General features: G+C 39.3%; 1 protein-coding gene across 1 annotated transcript in view; it reads right to left on the bottom strand.

Annotated features, from left to right (window-relative positions):
- Positions 1-27,767, bottom strand: part of LOC124164457 — a 392,138-nt gene that overhangs the window by 34,198 nt on the left and 330,173 nt on the right. The window contains exons 18-21 of the mRNA XM_046541783.1: positions 22,019-22,536; positions 20,271-20,461; positions 19,396-19,557; positions 17,724-17,942 (exon numbers count right to left, since the gene is read on the bottom strand). Coding sequence (XP_046397739.1) covers positions 17,724-17,942; positions 19,396-19,557; positions 20,271-20,461; positions 22,019-22,536 — 1,090 coding nt within the window. The remainder of the gene's footprint in view (positions 1-17,723; positions 17,943-19,395; positions 19,558-20,270; positions 20,462-22,018; positions 22,537-27,767) is intronic.

Genomic DNA, 27,767 nt, shown 5'->3' with positions numbered 1-27,767 from the left:
CAAAGTAAATAATTAACGGACATAATATGAGCTGGGAATGGAACAAATGAAGAATTTATCAACCGCCGAGGTTTTACACCGTGTTACACTAAGAGCTGGAGGATAAGAAACAAATTTTTAAGATACATGTAATATCAGAAGCAAAAAAATCACTAAATCATGCTAAACTTAGTGGCATTCCATTTTAAAGTTTCTTGGATGAATATCTATTTCTTATACAAAAAGAAGTGGCATTAGTATTATATATTCATCCAAGAAACCTTACTATCAGCTGTCCTTGGCATCTCTCGCATCGCAAAATAGCTCTCGGAACTAAGCAAGGCGATAAGGTCAACGAGAAGAAGGAACTAAGAGGGAGAAACACATGAAAGGAAGTGTTGGAAAACAGGAGGCGTTTCACCGCAAACCAAAGAGAGAATAGGACAACTGGCAAGGACCTCAGCGGCATGACGACTGAGTCACGCAGGCCAAATAGTTGAGCGGGAGAGGAGTGTGAGGCACGGGAGGGGAGGTTGAAAAAGAGAGAGGGGAGGGGTGAGAGGGGGAAGGAGGGGGTTGGGAAGCGATGAGAATAGACTAGGGAGGTGGACCTTGGAGGGGCAGTGATGTAAAATATCCTGTTATTATGTCTTTGTTGAGGCTTAGTCCGGGAGCGTGGTGGCCTAGTGGGTAAAACTTCGCGGAGGGTCCTGGATTCAACTCCCGGGTGAGGCGTACTTCTACATCTACACAAAACCCTGCGAGCCACCTCTAGGGTGTTTGGCAGGGGGTGATCAAATTACCAGCATGCAAAAGGATTCCCACATGCACACCACATGGTACAAAGGAACGCTACGCATACTAACATATTATACTACCACATGCATGTAAAGGTAAATACAGCGAATATAAAGAAGAAAAAAGCGTACAAACATAAAGGTAAAATAAAGCGTAGGAAGATTTGAAACAAGATCTGATGATTTCCCGGCGTATGCTGGTAGTGAAGGCTGTACGGGTGTTCAACCGGGTAATCTCCTCCATGGCCGCCAATGCGAAGTTTCGGGGTAGAATCCCAATAGAAAGATGTTAAGATAATTTATCGAGAGAAGAAAACTTACGTATTCCCTAGAGCATGTTTCTGGATTTTCCTAGAATGCTTTAACAGCATGATTTTCATGTTCTAGCTTCATAGACGGATTGCTTTCATGAGTAGTCGGCAATTTTTGCCTTTGCATGAATGCGGGAGTATTATTTGCTAGTGTGGGTAACATTTTTATGACCGTATGGCGTTCATGTCGGAATCCTCTTGCATGCTGCAAGCTGGTGATTGATCAACCCCTGAAAAACACCCTACAGGTGGTTCGTAGGGTATTATATAGATGAATATGAGCTTTTGTATGGAAATTATATTTCTCGCTCACACGAAAACCACTGGGTATCCGTAATGAGCATGATTAAATTGGAGGAGGCGCCCGAAAGCTGAGGTCATTTACGCCATGAGGGAAGGGTATGGAAGGAAGGGTGGAGAGAAACCCGGCGTCGGCATTAGCCTGCTCTTAACCAAAGGCACCAAGGGGACCAATGACTTAACGTCCCACCCGACAGACCGAGTGTTGCACTTTAAATATCCTCCACTCAACTTTCAAGCAGGGAGTCTCTGTAAATTCTCTGCCACCACCAGGATTTGAACCCGAGCCCACGGGGTGGGAAGCCAACACTCTAGCCACCACACCAACCCAGTCCCCCCGTAATGAACAAGCTCTTAAAGCACAGAGCTAAGATGTAAATAAATGTGGGTTGCTTAAGTGAAAGTTTTTAAGAGGGACGGACTTTATCTCTGAAATTTGCTATTGCAGGTAAGTAAAGGATATTTTAATGAGAATCTATATAAAGGTCCTTCGGTGATCAACTAAATTATCGAACTGAATAAAGTACTGCTCAATGATAGGGTAAAAGGACATAAAACTATGAATCCTTCGATAATGGGCCCTTACCTGCATCCAAGGTATAGACAATTTTCCCCCTAGGTTTCCTCGAGCCTATTCTCATCTCTATCTTAGTGGATAGGGGTGAGAATAGACTCGGGAGATAAGACAAGGGGAAGTCTCTTGAGGGTATATATAAATACAGAGAGGCACGGTCAGGGCTCTTGCCCCTTCAAAGGAGAGTCACCGAGGCTTAACCCTTAGAGGACCAAGGGAGGGCTAAAAAATGTCCACCTTTTTATTTTTTCAATATTTTAAGTACTTATTCACCTAATAAAGATTTATAACTTCGTTATATTGTCAAATATAGGTTTAAAAAGATAAATACATCTTAATATATATGGAACATTTTGTTCATACAACGTTATGAGAGCGTAAATACGCGGTGGACACAAAGTAACCCTCCCTTGGTCCAACCTGTGACATATTTTTCGACCGAATGGAATCGTGTAATGGGGCAAATAGTTTTGTTTGGCATTATAATTTATAACTTAACTAGTTTCAATTATGTATTAACGTATGTTTTAATTCAACAATAGGCTCAATATTGCATTTATGTATTTAAACTATAGGATGTAATTACTTTGATTTTATTTCACAAATTTCTGCTTTACATAGTTTCAATTATTATTCTATTCTAAGAAATTAGAATTCGTAAAAATATTTTTCAATGAATTTATCTTACATATTGATTAATTTTCTTTAAAAATTTTGAACTGCATGTTTAAAATAAATACTCTGTTTCTATTCACTTTGCTTACTCTTATAGGCTCTGCTTGACAGAATTATAAACTGATACATTATATCGAAAAAAAGCTTCTGAATACCCTTCTGTAATGTTGAATATTGAAGTCATTCCCTCTATAATACTTTAACAAAAACCTTTTCACTGTATTTATTTTATTCATCCATGAACAGGAAAGGGCGCAAAGAGCTCTATCCAGCCATTCTTGAAGCATTTATTTAAAAAAAATGAATTTTTGCACACCCCGGAAACACTTTGGTTACCTATCTAATCAGACTCGCAAGAATTCGAAGTATTTTACCTTCTTGTCAAACTGGAATGCCATTGATGCGAATATATGAGGGCAACAAGAACTAGCCCACTTTCTTACCGTGATATTAGTGTTTTTAAATTTATGAAACACCGGCTAATTTACTCAATACCTTCACCCCCACCCTCATCTGTTGCGTGATTTGAACTCTCGCCATTCAAGATGCAATCTGTATACAATATAATGCAATTTATACAACCAGGATACAATCCCAAAATTACCTATCATACGGTTAGCATTTACGATGCATGGCATGCTGTTGGCAAAGCTCCTGTGAAATTTTGGTCCTCATGTTGACATCTAGAGCTACTATGCAGTGGCTTTTGAGTGAAAGGGTTTATATCTTTGAAAATTTTCCTATCTGCTATCTACTTGACTGAGAGTGACGTGTAATGAGAATTGAAAATCACAAGTGACACAGAATAAGTCAGTAATGAAGAATTGAGTGAAACTGTAGTCCATGTTAGTGAAATCAGTTCAAATAATAAAGTAAGGCAGGTGAAGGAAGTGACTTTTGTAGGAAAAAAGGCAGCTAGGAAGATATCGAGTACGTTGCAAAAATGGCAAGGAAAAACCTGAGTGATCCTCCTCGCGTGACTAGGTGAACCATTCAAATATATTGCGGAAAAAGCAATGTTTACTACCTGCTGGTAAGGAAAAGGATATGCGCAAGTCATCTGAAAAAAATTCAACCCTGAAATTCTTGACATGATTTTACGGCATACAAATGAAGAAGCAGAACGAGCTCGAAGTCTAAAAATGATACGGTAGAACTAAAATCCTTCGTAGGAGTTTTGATACTGTTCGGTGCAAACGGTGATAGCAAGTTAGAATTGCATGATTGGTGGTTACATAGATTTGGAAGGTCCTCCTATGCTGCGAAGAGTTGAAACGGATTTCAGGAACTATTGCCTTATTTGATGAAAAGTCTACTCGGGGAAAGACAAAGATGAAAAGACAAAGTTGCGCTTATTTTTCGGTATTCCAAATGGTCAATGCGATATCACCCAAATATTACATTTGTGAACCCGATATGTTAGTAGATGAAATTATGTCATTGTTTAGGGGAAGGTGTAGATTTATAGTATTCATGAAACAATAACCAGGGTAGTATGGGATACTTATAAGAATGTTCACCAACTGTTATGAGAGGTATGTGCTCAACATGGAAATTGTTGCCTCAGAAAATAATGAACCATCAACAAGCAGAGGTTCAAACGAAATAGTGAACGCCTGGTGGTCCCAATCAAGAATTCCGAAGGAAATGTGTCAATGGGTATATACTATAATTCTGTGGAGCCAGCAGAAGAACTTTATGGATTGACTATGGTTGGAACTATGCAGAGTAACAGAAAACGTATTCATGAACAATCGAAGGGAAAGGCTAGTCAGAAGATTTTTTCAAGTTTGTTTGAATTTACAGACCCGAGATCTGGGAGTCCACCGGTGACTCTTATCATTCATCACCAAAGAGAAGCCTAAGAAAAATAGCGTTTCTCTATCCATACAGCATAATGAAATCTATTCATATCTGATATATAAATGTCAGTAATTGTTTCAAAAAGTAAATGTGACGTAAATTTGCTCTACTACAACACCAAAGGAGGAGTTGATGTTATCGATCAGATGCTATGCAAGTATTCCAACAAAAGATGTACAAGAAGTTGGCCAATCTGTCTTCTTTGCACTAATCGACATTGCTGCCCTAAATGGATTCTCTCTTTTTATACCCATTTTCATCAGTAAAATATCAAAAAAATTAAAAGGAGACATCATTTAGGCATAATTGTTGGGCCTTGAACTTGTGCGGCCACAATACAGTATTAGTTGGAAAAGACAATAGGTTTACAGAACCACATTTTATTGATGATGGAAGGGGTCGCGGATAGAAAAATACAGCCGTCATATGTTGCTGTCAAAGTAATTGGCACAGGAAGTTTCCACGCGTGCAGCAACGCACTCACATCAAAAGAGAAAAGCCAAACAAATTATAAAAAACTATGATTATATGTACTATATGTAACAGTTATATTTGCGGTAAACATGGCATAAAAACTAACGTATACAATACAGGCGATAATGCTGCCTTATCAGAAGATTCGAGTTGATAATTCATTAGTGATTGCTAATGTTAATAATTTTATAACTTTATCGGAATGAAATGGTTATTGATAAATAAATACTACGGACAACATAGAACATAATTTTTTTAATTAGGAGACGTAATATAATTTACCATGCACTTTTAAATTAGGTAACTGAAAACGGAGTGGAAAATTTTAGGTTTATTTTAAATAATTATAAACTTGTTGTCCTGGAGTACGGTTGCTGAAAATTGACTTAAATTTGAAATACTATGCCTTATTGTTATTTTAGATGCACAGTTATCGGTGATTTAGAAACTTTATTTTCAAATAACAGCAGGAAATCCGGAACCTCTGTGAAGAAGTTTTATCATAATTTCGTTTATGATCAGTTTAAAAAGATTTGAAAATTTCAATATTTTTAAAGCGATTTTATGACTTTCAGCTGGATAAACAACTTTTAAAATGTTTTAACAATGTAAAAACACAATTGTTGAAGATTTATTCTGTTTCATGGTTAGTTAAAACGAAAAAATATAAGTGGACATTTTTTGACCCTCCCTTGGGCCACGGTGTAACCGGAAAAAGCTTGGTCCTTTAAGGGTTAAAATGGACGACAAAATAACCAACTGCTTAAGCCAATGCCCGCTGAGCGATGCTGATTAACGCACTCCTAACGCCTTTTTTTTCGTATAACTCCGTGGGGACTGCACGTCAAAAAGTGGAATGAGGCATTTCAATTAATCCAGAAATCGCAAGTAAATTTGATATATGAAGAGTAATTATGTTTTTGAGGAAATTAATGTCTTCAGCAAATTAGCTACTCAAACTGACAGGCACCACCTACTTGTCTAATTTTATGCTACAATTGATTATTAATTACATCTAATATTATCAAGTAAAGACACCTAATTTACGTCATCTGAATAACGCATTCGTTCACTGAAAAGTGGGGAAATTGGAATTCTGTAGCGTCCCATGTGGATATAACATGGGCAAACGTTTTTTGTTATTATTCCCAGACCACCGCGTATAGCACATATTGGCCATTTCAATTGGGAATCATTCATTATCTCAACGATTAAACGTGCACGAACAACCTTGCCCTTCATAGGGGCAGCCTAACTCGGCGGGACTCGAACCTGCGACCTTTTCTTTGGCATGCAAGGATTTTACCCCGCAACAATCAAAGCCTTGAAATAACATGGACCTGCTGAACTTACTGTAACAATGTAGGAGGTTTTACAAAAGTTGAAATAACAAGTATTGTACCATTAAAAATGCATGGAATACCAAGCATGATGGTTACGGCCTAAATTAAACAGCTCTAAAATACGATATATAACTTAATTATATTCATTCAGCTCTATACCGTATAGTTCAGTGATGGTTATGGTAAATTTATTGTAGCCAAATAACCAGGTACCTGGCCGGGTATTAACTCTGCAGAATTACATGCGTAACTCAATCCATAAAGCAGGATACGAATTGTACCATTATAAAATGCATTTGATACCACACGTGACGGCTACGTTCTAAAGCATACGCCTATAAAATAGGGAATATAATTTAATTATGTTTCTTGAGCTGTAAATCATAAATTTCTGTGACAGGGTAGATTTTTGTGATTTATTGTCGTCAAACAATCTGGAAACTGCTGGGATTAAGCCAGCGGAATTAGATGTGTAACTCAATATATGCCATCAGATACGAATTCTGCCACAAAAAATGTATGGACTACAAGTTGCAATAGTGCAGCGAGAATTACATAACTATAAAATATAAAATACATTTCACTTAAGCTCCTCCAGCTCTCTATCGTAAATATCTTTGAGAGGTATGGAAGATTTATGAGAGTTGCCGTTGTCAAATAACCAGTAACTGCCGAGTATTACGCGCACGAGATTAGATGTGTAACTCAATACGTGACACAGGATACGACGGTGAGCTCAACCTCCCAACGTCTTTCCATTATCCACAACATGGGCACATTTGACATTATATTAGGTCACGCAACAAAATTATCCCGGCTATGAGTTCATTTAAAAAACAACTCTATTTTTAGGGGCTTGGAAGGGATACAGCAGAATGAATGAAATAGAGGCGACGTGACGGCCTCACTTCAGCCAAAAAAAATCCGTTCCTCCCTCTTTTTCTTCCTTCATGGAATCTGTTTATAGGTCACTCGTCTGGGAACGATTTCCGCGCAGGGCTAAGCACACAGCTGATCTACGAAAATAGAATTCGCAAGAGATAAGGTCGCCAAAGCAAAAATGGCGAGAGATTTGAATAAAAATGGGAAACAAAAATAAATAAGCTTTGTGCTGTAATCCATGGCGCAGAATTTTCTTGACAGGTGCCCTTTTTAAATAAAGCTTACTAGAGGTGTCCACGGAGAGGTACATTGCGTTCTTGAAAAACATAGTATGGAATAAAAGATTTTCAGTTAATTCGAATGGGAGCATAAAACATGATTTCTTTAGTAACATATCACGTTTATTTTAATCAAGCCGGATTTTGGGGATTGGTCAATAGGAAGAAATTATTGTATACCTACACAGGATGACGTTTAAAAACACAGTACTGCGTGTTGCTTGTTGTGAAAACTGAGCAAATAGCATGATTCGTAGGTAAAAAGATTAGGTTGTTACACTACCTTATAAGGTATGAGTCGTACGATAATAAATACTGTGGACATACAAAGAGTTTTTCATTTTCATTTATCATCGCAATATGTTCCACAACATCTCGCCAAACACCGTTGAATACAAATAAACTACCGCCAAATAAGCTTAGACCCCATTTGGAATACGCTGCCAGTGTTTGGGATCCTCATGAAATAGGCTTAAAAACGGAGTTAGATATAAATATAACTCTAATTGCAATGAGAAAAGCAACCAGAGTTCCATTACTGATGAATTTCATAAATGAATTCACTGTTCACATCTACGGACGTCTATTTAATCAGTTAAATAATGAAAAAATCAATCCGCTGAATGACGATACCTGGCCACTGGAAAATAACGTAATTTTAAAAAGGCGAAAAGTTTTAAAAGAGAAATTGGTGGAAAAAACAGACCTAAAGAACCGGAGCGATCCTTCCTCTAAATTCTTCCATTATTCCCGTACTTACAAGATACAATTTCGGTAGAGCAAGTGAGTCATTACTAACTTGTCACGCAGATTCCTACGTGATGTCACTGAGAGTACACTTCATTCGGATTGGTGCACCTTGGTACGACAAACGACTGCGATCCATCAATCAAGCCGCGAGCATCACTCGTGCATCCCCATTCGAGGGTCAAGCGCACCTCGTCACCCAGAGCTCTCAGACAGGCATAGTCGGAATCGCCCGTTATTGGCTCGCGGTCAAAAGGCTGGGCCACGCGCTGAGAGGCGTGGGTGAGTGACAGAAAGGGCCACTCTCGGGGGCGGGGAAATGGCAGCGACGCCATCGAGGGTATATTGTGAGAGTGGAAAGAAATGGCCGTGACGTGGGGTGACGGATATTTTGGCTCACGGCCACCCAGATAAAACGGACTACTTTTATGACGGCCACGCAACCATAAAATATTGACATATTATATACGATCGATGAAAGGTGTAAGCAGAAATACCTGGCATAATAGAGCACCAAACAATGCCTGTAAATAAACAGTTACCTTTGGACTGTGTGGTGTGTACGTGGGAGTCCAATTGCATGCTGCATGCTGGTGATTGATGATGATGATGATGATAATAATAGTAACAATAATAACAATAATAATAGTAGCAATAATAATAATAATAATAACTACAGCAATAGTAGTAATAATAACAGTAAGATGTTTTTATTAGGGCGAGGTTGAGACTAAGAAGTCCCCTCTTCCACCTAACCCCTCGATAGCGTCAATGCAAGCATATTTAAAAACGGTAGATAAACGTTTACAATACAAAACATATACAATATGCACTATTTGTGAAATGTCAAAAAAGATAAACAAGTATACGTGAACATTTTGTGCAAGAAAAAAGATTTCTGTTTGTGGGAAAAAACATGAGGATAAGGGTGTCGTATCCTTCAGCGAAAAAACCCATGGCAGGAAAACGCCCACACATGAAGGGGGCGTGAAAATCCTGCGAAAACCTATTCATCACCCCCTCCCACACACCATAAAGGTGGCTCGCAGGGTATTATGTAGATGTAGATGTTACCACTGGAATTTCTCAATCGATATTTGTGCAATTTGCTACGTCAACTGTCCTACCAACACTATTAATGAACATATTTAGTTGGTTAGGATTAGAGAAGGTAAAGTTCATCCTATATTAAGTCACAGGTGCATGAATATTGGAAATTCAGGCTAGAGGTGCGAGTGTGGTGGTACTGCTGCTGTTACCATAAATCCATGACATTGTAGAATGCAAAACAGCAACTGTAAATAAACTGCTACTATCATTTTCTCAATCGATTTGCCACTCAACTGCGCTCCTAACGCTGACAATGAACATACGCAGTAATAGTAAAGGAAACATATAGGTCAAAATTTTTTTTTCGAGCGTTCGATTTTTAATCGAAATGATCTTTTGAAAGATCGAATTTTAAACAAAAATCGAAACTTGAACCAAAAGGTCGAGTGTTCGAAAAAATTCGACTGTTCTCTTTTGTTAAAAATAATAAAACTTGGTTATTATTCATTAGATAAACACTCAAATTAAACATTTGAGTAGTAGGAAAAAATCCCACAAAATGTAATCAGAATACACGATTGAATTACTACTAGTAAAAATTTACACATGCACATGCATTTAAGTTTTGGGATAATCGCCTGGAACTATTCGGCTCCTCTAAAATTTTAAGAAAGATCAACAGATAGAGGTGCTATTTTTGAAGATCGAATGCATGACTTTCCAGTTTTTCCGGCCTTAGATTGAAGTCTTCTACTTTTACAGGCGGATTTTATTATCATAAACTGGTAGTGACGCTGTTGAGATCAAACGAAATGGTCAAGAATGCAGATAAAAAATCGAGTTTAGCTCAAAAATCGTAGATTATGGCTCGATCACGATTTCCTCGATCTTTGACTATTAAAACTCGATTTTCGATTTTAATCGAAATCGATTTTCATATCCTTAATCAGTAATTCCTACTAAGGTTGGTTAGGATTAGAGAAGGTAGAGTTAATCTCATATGAAGTTACGGGTACATCATACTTTCAGGGTGGAAGTGCAATCTCCTTTCTCTGAGCCACCGCTCACTTACAGGATCTTTTTAAGGGCTGCCTGAAGGCTTCATCCGGGATATGAGCCTGGGACACTTCCATCAGCAGTCCTACGCTCAACCCACTGGGTCAATATACCCTTTATAAAAAATGCAATTTTTTATCGATAATCTAGAGATTTTTCACTTCTTCTACTCTACAGTATTTCATAATTACTACTACAATATTACTTCTTTGATGCTGTCACTCATGCACGCTAATGAGGAATGTGTGATAATCGTCTTTTTCCAAACTAAATATTAACTTAATGCACTGTGGCAATGGCCCTAGAATTATAATTAAATTTATAACATGTTCTACTTACATTTGAGTTCATGTATGCGAGTTACGCGTCCAAAAATGTTCGGAGAGCGCAACAATATAGTCATGCATATTGCGAAGAATACAGCTCTAGCCTACATTCGAATGGCTTTTTCTCAGAAACGGTAAATCTTAGAGAAAAAAGTGAATCACAATTTTGTAGATAATTTTTTGACCTACAATTTTGGTCTGAGCAATTTTTATCATAAAACTAACCGTTTGGCCAAAAAATGCAAAAAACTCATTTTTGTGACCTTTGACCTTGAATAAAATTTTTTGCACACACGGGATCGATGGGGAATTTTCAGGATTTCATTAAAGTGGTATCCTTGAGGTTCATGCAAATTTCCAGCTTGTTGGCAATTTATGCAAGGGTACCCCTATTTTTTGGGCTAATTTGACCGGGCTATAAGTAAGTATTGACGAAGTGGCAAATCGTCTGCTAATTAGTCACGGTACTGCCTACGAATTTTATTTAAAATTCGTAGGCAGTATTGTAGTATTATACATGCATAAAATTTTATTACCACATTGCGGATAATAATTGACTTATTCTCTCATAACGACAGGAGTAGCCTTAGGTTGTTAAAATTTGAGGAATAATGGAGAGAAAATGGTAAGCGAATAAGAGAAAGGAAGGAAAAGACTCCAGTGATTACTTTTTGCAAAAGAAATCACTGGAGTCAGGTAATATGATTACGCGGAGAGGAGAAAGAAAGCAGAAAAGGAGAACCAAGTGGAAGAGGAAATGATTCGGAGTTCCTGGGAAAGGATCATTAATATTCCAGGGGGGGAATTTCTAAACAACATTCTTTATTGGGCAGAATCCTTAATGCAATGATCTCTTTCCTTCTTCGGTGTTCCGTGAATTTTGCAAGCGCCTCATTCATTAAAAAATCTCCGTGGTGGAACGAAGAAAGTTGGACAATTGCGTTGAAAAGCAAACAATGGCGAGTCGTTTCAAAAGGAGAAATAAATAAAGAGCCGTAAAGAGAAACATGTTTCGGCCGAAAACGTGTTCTACAAGATTAATGACCGTGGACTCTTTTTTTTTGATTTGGAGAGGGCTTGTATACGTGTCTGTCACTTAAGTCTCAACGTAATAATAAAAGGTTTTAGAGTAATACAAAAAAGAGAAAAATTAGTTAGCTTACCATAAATTAGTGGCATTCACTAATGGAGATCGGTGTAATTACTGGCCGCTGTAGATATCACTTCCTCGGTCACTCATGAGCAAAGGTTCCTTGTGATTGAAAATTTACACATATTTCAACTTTTTTATTACAAGAAATTGCATTTTTGGAGATCTAGCTTGGATTCTTAGTTTCAAATTCTAACTCCAGCACCAGATTTGGATTTTGCAGGAATTTCCGCAATAGAGGCGACCTGGCTACGATGATGTAAGCAGCTCACGCGTTGTTAAGGGAACATTAAACATTTTTTAAGCATGCCCTTAACAGCTTTACATATTTTCCTGACTCTAGTTGGCTGGACGGGGGAGAGGTAGTATCCAATCAGAGTAGCTGTCCCCACCACCTCACTATTACCCTCCTTGCGATCGACCAGCGTTGTCAGTATGTGTCAGAAAAGTACGCTCACTCAAAAGAAAACCACGCAAATGAAAGCTGTGCGATCGCCATTTGGCAACACTGTGGGATGGAGAGCGATGTTTATTGCCTGGAAGTCCGGGGGAGACTGAGTCCTCACTTTTGCGCGACACTTGTGTGATTGGCTGGAAGAGTGAAATGGACACAAATACGTTCAAGGTCTACCATGAGTCAGGAAAAATTGTAATGCGACACATGCCTCAAGAGTCTCTGCGCATTCGCAAACCAAAAAACCGTGCAATGAACGGATTCCTCAGATGAAAATATAAACATCGTATCTTTAGTGCTACGGACTGATGTTAGCCGGCAACGGCAACCCTATCTTTTATGGCAACAAAGAAATCAAAAGAACAGTATCTACAAAATTTTTAGGCGTAACTTTAGACAAAAAACTCATATGGAACTATCAAATTAATAATGCAATAGGAAAAACTAAAGCCGCTGCAGCAGCTCTGGGGCCATTGCTTCAGAAAAAATCAAAATTATCACTAAAAACAAAATGCCTCCTCTACAAGACGATGTTGAAACCGCTGCTATCATATGCTTCTCCAGTTTGGCTGATGGCCTCAAAAACGCATCTAAAACGTATCCAAAAAACAGAAAATCTGCTTCTAAGGAAGATCGCGGGCGCCCCATGGTTCATCAGAAATAAGGATTTGTGGAAAGACCTCAAGGTTACCCCTATACTAAGTGAACTTAAAGCAAATATTCATGTATTCAAGAAATCTCTGACACGCACAGGAAATGACAAATTAGTAGATCTCTGGGACTATACCCCGGACCCAGGCTCCAGACATCGCACGCCAATCTCGGCCCTAATCCCAAACCACATCCCTTCCCCATAATTAAAAACAATTAGACATACTGAAAAGAAAATGAGTATTTAAATAGCAGAAACCACATTTACAGAAATCCACTGGAGACAGCCAGAAGGCTTGGGCTAGTGTAGAAAATCAAAACAGAAATTCCGGCGAGGCGAGGCGGACTGATGTTGGCACCTTGGGACGGTATGAGTAATAAGTATTAAGGGAGGAAACTGTTTACGTATACGATTGAAAAAAGCTGATTCCAAAAGCAGTTGCGATGAGCGCATGTAGTGGTATACCTGAACGCATATCGGATTATTCATTCAAGTAACATGGCTTCGTCTGCAGAAAATACATTCCTACGACGTTTATAAATATCTCCAGGTACTCTATCATTGAGAATTTGAGCCATTATTATAAAAATTTACTTCCTTAGAAATTTAAAATGATTTTAAGGCATGATATCATCCAAGGAGCATGTCAGATTTTATGCAACGCAATCCATCTGCAATTAGTATTTAGATTGATACCACACCGGAGTCATGTGAAATTTTACCTATTTTTTCGCAGATGTTTGTTCCAAAAATGATTGGCAAATTCCTGGCATGTTTCCAGCTGTTGCCCATAAGTTTTGCTTGAGGCAAAGTTAAAAAATAAATACAAATCTATTCAACGAACGTACCTTGGTTTTGAATACAACCACGAGCTTGATATCTCCTTAAAGGAATTTTCTTAAATTAAATAACGCGTGGGCGAATTATAAAGGCATGCTTTAAACTAAAATGAGATGCAGAGGAGAGATGCTGGCTTTGCAAAATGAAGCGGCTCCGTAATCTCGCGAAGAAGAGGCGGTGGAGGTAAAGCGGCGCCATCCTTTGGTAAAAATGAGAAATTATACAGTCTTATACCTCCATCGCTCCCTAAAAAAAACATTCCAAGTTTCAAAGAAGGAGAGATGCCGTAATCCCCCGAATGGCGGGGGTTGGAAAACGGTCCGCGAGCAAGAAAGTAGGAACGGAATAACTTGGGAGCGGCGGATTAGAAAAGAGGAACGTAAGGATAAAAAAGAGGCATGAAAATTAACTCATAAGGGCAGAAAACATTTTTTTTACTCATTTCTGAGGAGTTCCAATTTCTCCATATTTCCGGTGCAACCGCGTCGGTTTGTTGGTGATGACATTGATGGTCATCACCAACAAACCGACGCGGTTGCACCGGAAATATGGAGAAATTGGAACCTGAACACCGCGGAAATCTACGTAGTCACATTTCTGAGGAGTTTTCACACCGCCTTTTCCGGGGCCCGCGAGACAGGGTTTTGAAGATATTTAAGAAGATACCCCTTTTTAGGAGAAATTGGCTTGTCATTCTAAGCATATTCAGCAGAAGAAAATAATTTTATTTGTAATCAATGATGCATAGAAAGAAAAATACGTAAAGCAGATAAAATAGATTGTATCAGATGTATCATATATTTTCTAAATGGCTTTCGTCCAAATGCGAGAGGGCTTCGGGGAAAATCTTCAACGGTAGATTCGTTATTTCATGGAGATGGTAAACTCGCCACCGAAAATATTGACAAAGCCAGGTCATTTGACTCTCATCGCGCGTAATTTAGACATTACATTCATCGAGGCTGCTACCGAAAACCTCAGAAATTACAATCTCTTCACTGAAGACGGGAGGATGTTTAATTTAGTTGACCCGGACGTAACTAGGTTAGACCATGCATTTAAATAAAAAATATAAATCTGCCAGATCAATTTATTCATTAACCGTTTGATACCGAATAAAATTCCTGGATCCTGGATTATAATTTAAAGGCGATTTAGGGCTAACTATTTTTTCCGCAAATAGCAAAAAAATACATCCCGATTTAGAAAGAAAACTGTCCTGCCCGTCTTAGTGGGTCCTGTTCCTAGGTTAATAGTGAAAGGGCAAGAGAATAATGAGAGACAAGAGAAGAAAAAAATCTTGATAAACTGTCGGTCAGTCGAATGAGGTGGGTTGTCGGAACCAACTTTCAACCCAGGTATTAGGATCGGAGAAGGAAACTAATTAGATGCAAATCTCCTCTCGGAAACTGAAGTCACTTTTATTCTCCCGCGGGGTTCTTAGTGAAAATTTTCGCGGGGATCTATCTTCCACTCCTCGAAAACCTTTTACAGCCTCTCTTGCCAAGCGTAATCCTTTTCAACTTTCAGACGCGAGGAAGGAAATGGCCTCCCAACTTGCATTTCCAAAGTTTACTCATCTGCCGCGCGGTACCAATCAACTTGAATTATTCATTATGTAAGCCAACAGAAAAGAGCATTCCTCCATAGAAAAAAACACTAAAATTATGATACATTGAAGAGAATCTATCAAGAAAACCAGCTCTTGTTGGCAAATTGCATTTTGAAACGTAGGCGTGACGAAACGCAATACGCAGCTGCTTCCGAAAAACCTCCGAAATTAAAATCTCTTCTCTGAAGTATTGAGGATGTTTAATTTATATGATCGGGAGGTATCTAGGTTAGCCAGTCAAACATTTAAATTAAAAAATACAAATCTGTCAGATCAATTTATTCACTAACCATTTTGTTACACACTAAAATTCCTAAATGCTGAAAATTATTATGCACTATCCTCATTCTATGAATGAGTTTTAATTTCATTGTCATGTAGCAGAAAGGTAGGTTGGTGGCATCACAACTTTTAGTTTCACGAAAATATTTTGATGGTTAACTTCTGCAACTTACTCCGTTACTACGAAAAATGTATGATAAGGCATGAAATACAATTGAACAAAATAGTAAATTGAGTAAAATAACATTAAGGCAGTATTTAATTATAAATAGCAGTGATAGTTTCTTGTTTATACTAATGGAGTGCCACTTAGAACGAGAATTCACTCTCCTCAGTACTGATGACCAGGAAACGTTAGCTGACCATTGTGAGCCTGAGAAATGTTTATTGCATGAAAGCTCTGACTTGTTTGTTCACTTGCTTCGCGAGGGGAAAGCATAACCCTACTTAAATTGCCTTTGTTCAGCCAGGTCAATGAATAGCATACGCATTGATACAAATAATGGTCACCAACGGTGACGGGAAATCAGCACGCAGGCAAACACATGCAGTGAAAATTACGACTACGGGGTAATGAGCCAAAAGTCATCCTTGCCTGCCTTCCACCAGTATGTTGGCTGAGAGACACGGTTCACCGGATTGTGCAAACTCGGGTTCGACTACCGCATTCGAGACATGGGTTGCGGTGCAACACTTGGGTAGTATAGGACGACTGCTATGCCAACAGAGAGTGATTCTTCCTAGTAGGGATGGCAAGTGAAAAGAAACTGTTTCGTTTCGACCTGGAGGGCAACGGAATACAAGGCCTAGGTTTAGTTTCGTTCTCGCACGAAATTAAAATCACCAAGGAGTTTAGTTTCGACTCGGGATGAAACTTTACTCCGAGAAAAAAACTAAATTAATCGAAGCACCGCTGCTCATATTTAAGTTTCGATCCCAGAAGTTGAGTGGAGGGGGATGAGAAGGAATAGTTTCGACACATTACATTTGACATATGTATAGAGAGGTTAAAACATCGAGCTTATAAACGAATGGCCAGTTTGTGCTCACCGTTCTCCTGGAGCGGTAAAAATATGAGTGCCCCATGGATCTACTTTATTCAACCATACTTCGTACTCGGTGTGTGGGTCGAAACTAAACCGTACTCGAAGGTGAAGCACTTGGTACCTCCGGTGCGAAATATTATGTGCGTTTCGTGTCGTCTCACATCAGAGTTTTAGTTAAGTGCCGACCCATAGTAGTTTTGACTCCGATTTCGTTTCGACCCTGAGTTTAGCTCCCCGGATTTCATTTCGTTTCGTTTCTACATTTCGAAATTATTAAAAATTTTAGTTTTTGACTTTCGTTTAGTTTCTTTTGGCGTCCCTGCTTTTTTTGCTCCCATCGTTCACTATAGGAATGTGTACTGCCGGTATTTTACCAATCGTCTAAAATTGGTGTGCATGCAAGGACAGTGGCGTAGCAACGAGGTGAGGTGTTTCCTGGTTACAACGCCAAAAACGAGTAAGATGGCCTCAATAAAAATACCCGTGCTAAATTGAAATCTTTGAGTCCTAAAAATCTCGTTTTCAACATTAAAATTCCCAATATTTTCCAATAATCCTCGGTTCCCCCTTACCTCCGGGGGCTTTTCCATACACCCCAGAAGGACCCCGAAATCTCCGGCAAACCACCCGCCCCCAATTATAAATCCTGGCTACGCTACTGTAAAAGGAGCCTTAAGGTGGGTTTACACTGAGTAACATGTTATGTAAGCAAGTTACACATAACATGTTTTACGAAAACGTTACAAATCCGTGTAACATTGTGTTACAAAACAAAATCTTGGTTTCCCGCGCGAACGAATAGACCAAAAACTTGTCGCATAACATAGTTTTACATGTATAATGTTACACAGATTTGTAACTTTTTCCTTAAACATGTGACATGTAACTTGTTTCTAAAACATGCTACTCAGTTTAAACGCAGCTTTAGGTGTTCATGCCAACCGTGGTGACGACGGCTCCTGGCGTATCACTGCAATACCTGAAATTGAAGGCATGGCAAGAAGAGCATTTTAATGTGGAACAGGTACTCACCGAAGGATTTGGACGCGAGCCTCCGGTACATCTCAACGCTGGACTTTCGGTGGACCATGCGGTGCGTGATGGCCTGGTACTTGCGCCGGAAGTCCCTCTCCGAGTTGGTGGACTCCAGGGAGCCGGTGGGCGACTCCTCCCCTGCCCCCTCCTCCTCCTTGGCGCCCCCCTTCCGCCGCTTGCCCCCCCTCCTCGCCCTCCTCTTCTCCCCCTCCACACCTCCACCCCCACCCTCCGTCCCCTCTCCCCCCTCCTCCCCCTCTTCTCCCCCCTCCTCCTCCCCTTCCTCGTCGCCGCCCTCCGAGGCGCCTGTCCCCAACGAGAAGCGGAGAACAACAACACCACAACATAAGCATACGCATTTCCAACATCGAGAGAGATCGAGTGATGGCTCTCGCAAATTATCCCATCGCTGCGCAGAGGGCGATTTTGGGGCTTGGGCCACGGAAGTCTCGAAAACAGGAGGGGGAGGTTGTTTTGAGAGGAGCGTTAACGACAAATCTTTCGTAATTGCTACCAACTCTCCCAGTAAATGATGAATTGTAGCAATGAATGGAAGCTAAAAGTCATTTTACATGACTATGAATGCATAAAATGTATTACTTACGATGTTGTGATAGCTTAATACCAAAAATGTAATTAGAAAAATCAGTAAATTCCCAGAAAAACAAATATTTGACAACGTGGATTCCTAAGTTAAGTGTACGTATTACGTACGCCATTACTATTATTACGCCGGCCTCGGTGGCGGTGGGGTAACGTTCTCGCCTGCCAAACAAGAGGTCGCGGGTTCGAGTCCCGCCTGGGTAGGTTTCCCCGGTCCAGGGCATGGTCGTTTGTGTACGTTTACTTGTTAAATTTGTTGAACACCCCGGTGTAAAATGGCCAATAAAAGCTGTATCCGGTGGTTAGAGAATAAAATAAAAAAAAAAAAATATACTCATTATTATTATTACGCCGTATTATGCTCGGAGCATAAAAGAAAAATTTATAGAAAATATTTTTTAATACGATAAATATCCATGAGCTCGTCAAAGTTGCTCAATTCTTATATTCTAAATAAAAGTTTTAGGTATAATGGGTATTTCAAAATGAAAATAATTCTATTCCTATTATAAAGTAGTACTACTGTAAAAATTTTACCATAATACGTATCAAAACACTATTCAACACCATAGGATCAATAATTAATTAACGAAAAATTAAAAAAAGGATAACAACTTTTAGTAAACGAAAATTATATTAAAAAGACTCCAAATTTATGACAACATGCGACAAATTCAATTGAACTGTTACTCAAACTGGAAGTGGTTCAAAGCCAAATATTTTAAGCCGCTTTTAGCCTCTCCAAAAATACTACTTTTACCATATTAATGTATTATATAAGTGATAACTACCTCTATTATCCGCAGCGCAGTCATGATAAATAATGAGCAAATCATAAATAATACGTGATTACTTTCCTGTTTGGCTTTTGAATGGTAGCTCACACACAAATAATACGTGATTACTTCCCTGTTTGGCTTTTGTATGGTAGCTCACACACTTTGTAGTGAATATTGTCATTGAAATATATGTCACTTCAGAGCTGCTACAAAAGCACGCGGAAATAAAGATGAGAATACATTCTTATGTATGTTTCAGTCGGACTGAACAACTGTTCTCATTTTACCTTTTCCAGACGATGTTGTTTTCTGCGAAGAGGAGCTTTGATGCCTGTACCGACCGCCGGAACTGATATCAGCGACTACTCTTCTCTGCCACACTCGTAATTCTTCCGAGTCTCCGATGTATATCCAAGGTGCCGCCCGGTAGAATTCTGTACTTACACCCACTTCGGAATGAAAAAGAGGGGAAGACTTTATTAGTAGTCAAATCCATTACGTTAAATACAAGAATAAAAATTAAGCTACGCAGACTGGATCAATGAGGATACAGAAATAGGAAGGATGAGATCATAGAGCATGCATTTATAAATTAGCTGGATAAAGAGAGTTCTCTAAACAGCTACAAACAATTCAATGAATTGGTCTTACTTTCTAACATCGGCTAGTATATCATAGCACAAAAAATTTCATCCAAAATATTTATCCCAAAAATATGGCCCAAATCACAAATCATTGCTTTGGCCAAACAGCAGAAGAAAAACAAAATCGATCAACAAACAATTGCGCGAGGTCATGAACAATGTGGAATTTGAATGGTTCCGTTAATCATTCGTTCAATTTATTACAAAAAAATTCTGGTTCTTTATTGTTTTAGTGCCCAGGAGATAATAACAGTGGACTGAAAAGTTGTAGTTAGTATCAAGCATAAAATTTATTCAAACTGAAAGCGAAAAAATGTGAAAAATAAAATTCACCATTAAATAGCTCTAGATGTAACATTATTATAAATATAGTACATTCCATTCCATAAATTAATGGATAAACCGTTTGAACTTAAAAAAAAGAACGCGATGATCGATTTACTACAGGTTTAACGCTTTGGTTTCGATAAAACTATCCATGTGTCATTTTATTTTCAAGGGTTTAATTCTCTACTCACCAGTGCAGTCTTCATCCCACTTGAGGCTCTCGGAGCCTTCACCGGAGGCCCCTTCCTCTCCCGGGGCCCCCTCCTCCCCCTCGCCGGCGTCCCTGTCGCCACCGTAGAGGGCGCCTCCGATGCTCTGCGAAGACTGCGAACGCCTCGGCACCAGCGCCTCCATCGACGCATCCGTGGAACGGGCATGTGGCCTGCAAAATAAACTCGCTAGGTCACAACTCATGACTTTGATAAATCCTAAGTGCAGCTTTCCAATGCCTTAAATTCTATGATTATACCAAAGACATGGATGTATAGGAATGAGAACTCTCGACTTCATGGGCGGATCCAGGGCTTTTTTCTGGGAGGGCCACAAGGGTCTGATAGGTCTTCTCATATTTGAGATTAATAATAAAATACAACAATTACAGCAAAAAATATTCTCCATTTTTATATGAAAGTTATTAAAATTAATTAAATGATTGATACTCCGCATTGCTCAAAATAAAATTATCGTAATGATAGCCGAATTTAAAATTGTGTCTATTATTTAAGCGTACGGGGGGTGGATTTAGAAGGGGGCACGTACTCCGTGCCCCCCTCTAAATCCACCAGTTCGACTTGGCTATGGAACAATAAATAGCTGATATTAGTAATAAAACCATGTGACCATGGAAAATGTCAATATTGTTATCATATTCACCCAGTGATTGAACCCTCATGTTAGTTTGGGTAAGTAGACCCCTTTGGAAGTAGCCAAGCGCTCTCCACACTAGTCTACCAATTTTACAATTTTATTAAACGCGATAGAGAAAGAGAGTGAGACATGGCTTAAAACAGTTAAATTCAGAGTTTGATATCTCTATTTCCGGAACCTCCGAATGCAGGTAAATTAAAACATTCATTTAATAGAAAAACTAACAAAACAATGTTAATTTTAAGAAGTTTAATAACCCTATTAATTATTACAGGTTTTTCCAGGCAAAGATGAGAAGAATTTATGACGGCTATTTAGTTTTATATAGAGGCATAACTGATACTTATTTACTTATTTAATTAATTTAGTCCAAAAACAGCATAAGGTCAATTAAAGAGGGTAGAGAATAACAAGAGAATAATTGACAAATATTAAGCAAAACGTAACCAGCAACTAATAAAATAATATTCAACCATATTTACAAATAAATAACAAAGAATGGTAGGCTACATCGCGTGGTGCGAGGAGTAGTGGGAAAATTAGGATAGAGATGGTGCAAAATGGATGAGGAATGAAAGTCCAATCCAACAGCACCTGACATAGCTTGAGCTAAATTTAGCAAAGGCATGATTTCGGAGTTAATTTGAGAATATGCCTCCTTAAATCAACTGGAAGCAGGAAAAAAGCAGGCAGCAGGAAAAAATTCAGGATCGGGTTCCATGCTCAAAAAACTATTGGTCTCCGCCAATCAAAATTGACTGAACATGACCACTTAGGATTTATAAAGCTGGCATCATCGGCTGTGACAACGATGGAAATGAATTTCATCGAAACTTTGGCAGCGATGGAGATTGAGGAAATTACCGAGATGAAATCCCGAGAAGAACTTACTCCCACCATTCTCCGGGAAAAAATAAAGTGCCTTCCTACTACTACTACTGCAAGCGGCATAACTAGACATTAGGTGTAATCATTAGCTGAGAATAACTCAGCTTACAATGGATTCTAGGCCGTAGCAAGGATTATTGTGGTGTATTAATATATCTAAAAATCCCCTAAGGTGGTCCCTCACCTCATGCGGCTCCGGTGGCTGTCCTCGCCCCTTCTGCTCCCAGCCGTTCCCCCTGATCCACCCTCCCGCTCCTCCGACTTGGCCCTCGGAGTACTGCTGCCCCCGCCGGTGCTCGTCGTGCCCGCCTCCGGGCCGCTGCCCCCGCTCCCCGCCCCCTCCCGCCTCCAACCCCACTCGCCCCCCTTGGGCCGATGGCGACGCCTCTCCTCCGAGCGAAACCTCTTGTCCAACTTCTTGTACAACCTCCCCGTCCGACTGGCCGATGAGGATGTCCCGGTGCCCGTGGAGGCGGTCGACGTGCCGGTCGTTGAAGTCACCAGCGCCGCCCCGGTCGCTTGTGTCTTGGCGGCGGACGATGAGCGGGTGGATGAGGGTGCCTGCGATGCGATGGCCCCCGGGTACGAGTAGGACGGCGAGAGAGAGGGGCCCAGGGCCGCGGAGGATCTCGGGTGACCCTCGATGTCCGGCGAGTCGGCGAAGCCGGCGGGTGGGAGGACTATGTCGCCGGTGCCGAGGAGCTGGAGGATATGAAGGACAGAGAAGGCATTTAATTAGAAGAGTTATCAAATGTCATTATCTTACATTTTCGTAGCATTTCTTTAGCGTATCTGTAGTAGGATTTCAATAAAAATAACCTCTTTAGGATTTTAGTTACATGAGAAATTGCAATATTTTCACTGGATTTTATTATCATACGACGCATTTCGTTGTTACAAACAACATTATGAAGTGCACAATAAGTTTTAAGAGCTCTTACTTATGTACGACGTGGTGCTTAAGGGAAGGGGGTAAGACGGGAAGACTCTACCCCCCCCCGCACTGCTCCTCTTCCGAGACTACAAAACGACTCTTCCTCCCACAACCTTCAATATCTCCACTTCTCTGCATCCAAACCCCATCCTCCGCCTTACCCCCCCCCCCCCCCTTAACCAAAAAAGGAAGAACTCTTTTAAGACTTATTTTGCACTTGATAATGTCGTTTGTAACAACGAAACGCGTCGTGCTGAAAAAAAATCAAGTAGAAATATTGCAATGCTTCATTTAACTGGTATTGAGAACTTCCACCACATCCACCGCAACCTTCGTGCCTCATATGATATAAGATATACATTGGGATCGTTCAATCAGACTCAAATCAGTTCATTCAAAGAAGTCGTTAGACGGAAGGGTCGACTAAAATCTTGTCGAGTTTTACGCCGGGTAAGGCTGTTAAAAGACGTTTCCATCAGAAACTCATTCATCGCCATTAGTACTAAGACTCACTGTCGATCTCGGTCCCTGCCGGGTTTTTATACTGCACTAGTTACAAAACACGGCGTCGACCAAACTCGACAGTGAGCCTTAGCCCGATGACGATGAGGGAGTTTCTCATAGAAACGTTGGCCTTAAATAGCCATAGCCGGTGTCATACCCGAGAAGATATTTTTAATAGTATTCGCCGGGAAACCCTGCGATCATTTTGACAGAAGGGATTGTGTATAAGGGATATCATGGATAAATCCATTACGGCGAAAAAACCTCCCCCTCCAGCTATGAAGTTTATAATAAGGAAACGGAAAAATGTTTGCCCACTTTTCATGAGCTTGTTGCGTCATTTGATATCGTGTTCAAGTACTCGTTCATGGAGTATCATTCATTGAAGAATGTAAAAGCTTCCATGGTGTACACCAAAGCGAATCAACCGAGGCCGATGGGCGAATACAGGGAATAGCTGAGGAACAGGGAAGCAACTCGTATGAGCTCGAGGCGTCATCACCTTATCTGTGAAAGGGTCAAGGCTGAAGATAAATCGCTGCGAATAGTCTGAGAACTGGGCGATGGATCAAATGAAGGAAAAAATAAGGGTCTACATATCTTAAAAACCAATTAAAATGGAATTTGAAACAAAAGTTATGAACCCGAAAGAGAAAAAAGAAGTCATTTCGTGAATTAAGAGAATCATTCACTCCCTCGGTGATTCAACCGAAAGGCTAGTTTGGATATAAGTGGTGATAGAGCTTGCCTCAGATTAAGCCACAGGTGTGTTAAATAATTTAAGATTTAGTTCTAACCTTAGACCACCTCCCACAGTAAGGATTTTTGTGCAGAGGTGTCCGAGGGCTTCAACCAGGATTTGAACCAATGATCATCGATCACTCAAAAGATCAAAAGATAAGCACTCTTCCCACTGGTCTACCATCTGCCTTACACCCTTAACAGTAAGTGTATATATAGATGGCACACAGTTTACTTACAAAATTAGAAGCTTCTTTGTTGATTTGTTACTCATAAAAATAGAAATTCGCCTACTAGATGAAATCTTCTTTTAAATTGACAAAATTTCACTCTCTTTCCATATTTCTACTCTCTTTCCCTTGCTCAAGAGATGAAAGAAATGACGTCGCAAAAAAATTTCTACATGTAAACGCCGTTTCCTGTAAGTTCCTCCTTTCATAGATCTTAAGGCTCCAATACCTACAACAGCTTTTTTGAGTCATCTAAGACACTGTGGAAATCATTAATATTTATGATACTCAAAGTAAAACTGTATCTAAAAATCTAAAATAAATACAAATACTTTCGCCTGTTCTCCGTCATAAAATATTCTTAAGACCGAAATGAAACTCTGAGACTTTTGATGAGTAATAATTTCTCAGACAAATCATGAGTACGCAACTGAGCACTAAAGTACCTGATAAAGAATATGACTTGGTAAACTGAAAAATAAGAATATCCAGACATTTAATCCACAAGGGAATCACCACCGCATTCAATTTAGGTATCATTATTCAGCGGTGTTTCATCAGTTATTCACTTTCTTACGGAAATATTTTCAGTAGTATTCCTGTGGTCGTCGATTTATGCATGTCAGTATTCACGGATTAATACTAGCTATAATGTTTTTGTCCAAGTACTGATGCAATCGATCCGCGAACCAGATTATTCATTCGCGTAGCCTGACTTCAATTTAACAAATACATGAGGCATCCTCAAGGTGATACCGATAGTTGGCTCAAATTAGGAAAAACGTTGAAATTTTAGCGTATGTTGAAATTCCACTAGAGCCCAATTGAGTCATAATATGTTTTTTATTCGTTATACGATCAAAGGAGCCAGGATTTACTCTATCAGACAACGCTGAAATATGAGGAAAGGTCACATCTTTCATTTCACCACGTCAAAGTATTTTCTTGTTCCACTTTATAATTATATGGATCAAACGACATATACATCAGGCAAGCACTTAAAAAATTGATTTTTATTCTTTCCTTGGTTTGTAAAACGGCTGAAAGCTATATTTCATCTATATCTGAGACTTAAAAAAGTCGGTAAACGTAAAAATTATGCATGCATTAAGCAATAAAAAAATAAAAACATTCAATGCATGGAAATTCTGATTTACTCCTTTTGTTGATGATAAACTCCAAAAAAGTGAATTGCTTTCGAAGAAGAAGAAAACGGCGGTAAGTAATGCCAGATGCGCAGATGGAAATGGTAAGACTTATGGCCACAAGCCTTATCATCACTATGGCACACGAATTGTTACCCTGGAATTTACAATGTATTCATTTAAAATGTATTCATGCGAGTATCCAGTATTCATATTAGCATTTAAAATGTTTACCTAGAACTCGTTGACAACAGCATAAGGATACCGTGATCGTATGGAACAGTTGGAAAGAGATTAATCAGCTGAGAAAAAGAATTCCAAAAAAAGGATAACAAGATAATTTTACGATTTTAGGAATACAAATACCAATATATTTGTAAAACAGCAAAAAAATGTACATGCCGGTTCCGTAAAAACATTTGAATACGTGTACGGATATCCGCAGTCGCATTCATACTAGTCTTTAGCGCATCACCATAACGAAATATACACCAATAAAATACTAACTCCTCTTCCTTGTCGCAATAAAAAAACGGTGTCCAAGTACAAAATATTACTTTTCATGCAATTTGCACACAGTGCTTGATGGTACCTGTTGTAAAATCATCGCAAATACTGGCCACAAATTTTCAGAGAAGCTTCAAAGTAATACCCGCTTGAGAATTGCTGATTATCCGGCCAGCTCGTTCAAAAATGGTTATTGGATTACTTCTGACCCAGATTCTGGATCGGAATCTCACATGCGGTTAGCTCTAGAGCCTAAATTTAGGCCGAAGGATGATTCGGAGATGAGCGTTTTCAGGTCAATAAATTCAAATGCTATTTGCAGACCAAGCGGTCAACGATCGCAACATAAATTTTTTTATCGGGGCCGAGCTACCTAGCCTGTTTTCACGTCGTTGAATATGAAATAAAATTGGCGCGATACGTGTCCAGAATTTTATTTCGTACACTCACTTCGGCCAATAAGGTTAAGAAATAGATTAACGTTATTTTTGGCGTTCCTTCCACCTATATTATGGCAAACCTTTTCCAGCCCCTAAGTGTGGCAACGTGATTAATATTAAAGTTTTAAAAGACTTAATTTTACGTGTAATTTGAGTTTACTTTGGAAAACTTAAATATTTCGCTACATTCTTTATTGAAATACCATCATCACACTTATTTGTAGAATTTGGGGATTCTGAATGTTACATAGTGTTCCGTATCGTTATGACCTTAACTGGATATGTAAAGCATTATTTTTTTCATTTTAAGATAATGCTGACACATAAAATTAACAGAAATGAGCAACATTTCAACATGATTCAAGAGTGAATCTTCAAGCGACTGCCATTTCGCCTGAATGTGAAGGACGCTATCGCCCTGAAACTGTGAAATAAAGGGCTGAGCTATGAAAAATATGATACTAATGGAATAGAAATAAGATGGAATGGCTTTATTTTTAGCATCATCTTCGCTTGATAATTATAGTGTCCTTATCCAACGTGCCCATTGCTGAGGCTCCTTTTGCTTCCCTATTCTTGTAGCTAATAGCTGAAATAGGAAAAATTATTTTGCAAGCCAGGGTTAAAAAGCCATCAAAAATTCTACTAGAAATTGAACGCCGCAAAGAATCAGGTAGGTATTTTACATTTTCCAAAAGAGAACTTGAGAGATACCTTAATTAATTTCCTTCGCCAATAATTATTTCTATTTTTAATGACCAAAACCAATTTGATTTACAAGAACTACGAAGACAATTTTGGACACATACAGCTCAAAACAGACTGACTTTATTGGAATATATATTAACAACCGGCAAAAGCGGCCAACCCACTTCGATGCTTAATATAATTTCTCCCAAATCCAAATGAATTCTATACAGACCACTCCTTTATGACTATTTTTATTCCCAGAAATAAGAAATTATTTTTCCAGTGAGAGCCCGGCGGGCAAAGGAGGCCTACCGAGTTAATATGCTTAGTTTCTGGGTTTCCTCAAAACGACGAGCTGCCCGCGGGTAAAAAGAGTGAGACTAATGACCGTTGAGGATGCGGTGTCGGCATAAGGAGAAGGGGTGTGAGTCCAAGCAAGGGTAGTGGGGTGAGAGGTGTCACGCTTACAGGTGCGAAAAACGGCCGTGAAGAATGGGAGGACATTTAAAACGGCGCGTTTGCCATCGCGATGAGTGAAAATAGAAACAGAGAGACTTTTGGCTAAATTAATGAAACTCCAGCAAAGCCCTTCATCACCGCACTTACCTGAACTCGTCCTAAAAATACAGATCCCAATTTTTTATACGCTGGAGTAAATACACGAAATAGCGCATTTATAAAACAGCATTCATTAATGGTCCGAATTAATATATAAAAAAGGCATAAAATATTTTACTGGAAA

The sequence above is a fragment of the Ischnura elegans genome, chromosome 8 (assembly GCF_921293095.1).
Source record: "Ischnura elegans chromosome 8, ioIscEleg1.1, whole genome shotgun sequence".
Taxonomy (NCBI): Eukaryota; Metazoa; Arthropoda; class Insecta; order Odonata; family Coenagrionidae; genus Ischnura; species Ischnura elegans.
This window is presented reverse-complemented; position numbering and strand designations above follow the sequence as displayed.